At 70.4% G+C, this 1,366-nt stretch overlaps 1 protein-coding gene across 1 annotated transcript; it reads right to left on the bottom strand.

The window, feature by feature from the left end:
- Nucleotides 1-413: 413 nt before the first annotated feature.
- On the bottom strand, nucleotides 414-905 carry TRNP1 (TMF1 regulated nuclear protein 1). Its single transcript, XM_050932697.1, has one exon. It carries the CDS (start codon nucleotides 903-905, stop codon nucleotides 414-416), a length of 492 nt encoding a protein of 163 aa, XP_050788654.1.
- Nucleotides 906-1,366: the final 461 nt, after the last annotated feature.

Raw genomic sequence — 1,366 nt, 5'->3', positions numbered from 1 at the left:
CCAAAGTGGGGTGCTACCAGGGGTTCCACAAGAACTGAACCCTTCTTAGGACAGGTGCTATGGAAACTCCCCAAGGGCAAGCCTAGAGTGAATGCGTTTCCCTGTGCCTATGGGTGCTCTCCCTCCCCGCTTCCCCCAGGTGACATGGGTGCTGACTTTGGGGGGCGGCGGGGGGTTGGACTGAGCATAACTTTCCATTTCCCAAAAGGGCCCAGGGGAGGCAGTTGCTGAGTGGGATCCACCCAGGTCAGAGGCCTGTGGAGGGGGGAGCCACTCCCTTCCACAGGTCCCAGCTGAAGTGGATGCACCCCCACTCCCCCAGGATGGGGCCCCTCGCTAGGACAAGGTGCCCCCCCCGGACAAGGTGCCCCCCCGGACAAGGTGCCCCCCCGGCCGGCGCCCCCTCTCCGCTCTCAGGCCGGGGCCGGCCCCGGCAGGCTCCTCTTGAAGGGGGACTCGGGCGGCTCCGGGGCGCCCGCCCGGCCGCGGCGCAGCTTGCCCGCCGCCCAGGGCACGCAGCCGCCCAGCGCCGAGGCCAGCAGGGCGGGCGGCCGCGCCTTCCGGGACCGCCGCAGGCTCTTCTTGAGGCGCTGCCCGTGGGCCGCCAGGTGGATCTGGGCTTGGCCGGCGCCGCTGCCCAGGCGGGCCAGGCTCTCGGCGCGCCCGGCCATGCGCAGCTCGGCCTGCACCAGGACGCGGTGCAGCTGCTGCACGCGGCTCTCCAGCTCCAGCACCAGCCGCCGCCGCGCCTCCACCTCCAGCAGCCGCCGCCGGGCCTCGGCCAGCTCCAGCGCCGAGCCGCCCGCCGCCTCCTCCGCCCGCGGCCGGGGCTTGCCCGCTCCGGCGCTGCCGGCCAGCGGCTCCGGGTCTTGGCCGGGCGGGGCCGCCGCGCTGCCGCCGGGCATGGGGGGCTCCGCTGCTCCCCGGGGATGGCGGATCCCTGCTGCCGAGCCCCGGCTTCTCCCCGACCGCTGCTGTGCGAGGATGCTCCTGGCGCTGGGAGCCTGCAGCCCTTATAAGGGGACGGGGCTGGCACGGAGCTGAGAGATGCTTCCCTGAGCCAGTCACTGGAGCCGCAGCGCCCCCGCCCCGCTGCTCCCATCCTCCGCCAGGTGCCTTCCCCTTCCCAGCCCCTGTGCCACCAGCTTCCCCTCTTCCCGCAGCCCATTCCCAGCCCCCCTTCCTCCTAGGAGTAAAATCCCTGTGAAGGAAGGAATTTACAAACGGTTCGATACCTTCCTGGGGGCGTGGGAGAATAGGTCCATCAGTGGCTATTAGCCAAGGTGCTCAGGAAGGCAAACCTATGCTCAGGATGGCCTTAAACCGCTGATTGTCAGAAGCTGGGGCTGGGTAACAGGATGGATCA

Source organism: Gopherus flavomarginatus, chromosome 22, assembly GCF_025201925.1.
Source record: "Gopherus flavomarginatus isolate rGopFla2 chromosome 22, rGopFla2.mat.asm, whole genome shotgun sequence".
Lineage (NCBI taxonomy): Eukaryota > Metazoa > Chordata > Testudines > Testudinidae > Gopherus > Gopherus flavomarginatus.
Note: the sequence above shows the minus strand (reverse complement) of the source record. Positions and strands in the feature narration are given on the sequence as shown.

Excerpts from the sequence above, each read along its gene's own strand:
- TRNP1 (XM_050932697.1), bottom strand. The coding sequence starts at position 905 with ATGCCCGGCGGCAGCGCGGCGGCCCCGCCCGGCCAAGACCCGGAGCCG.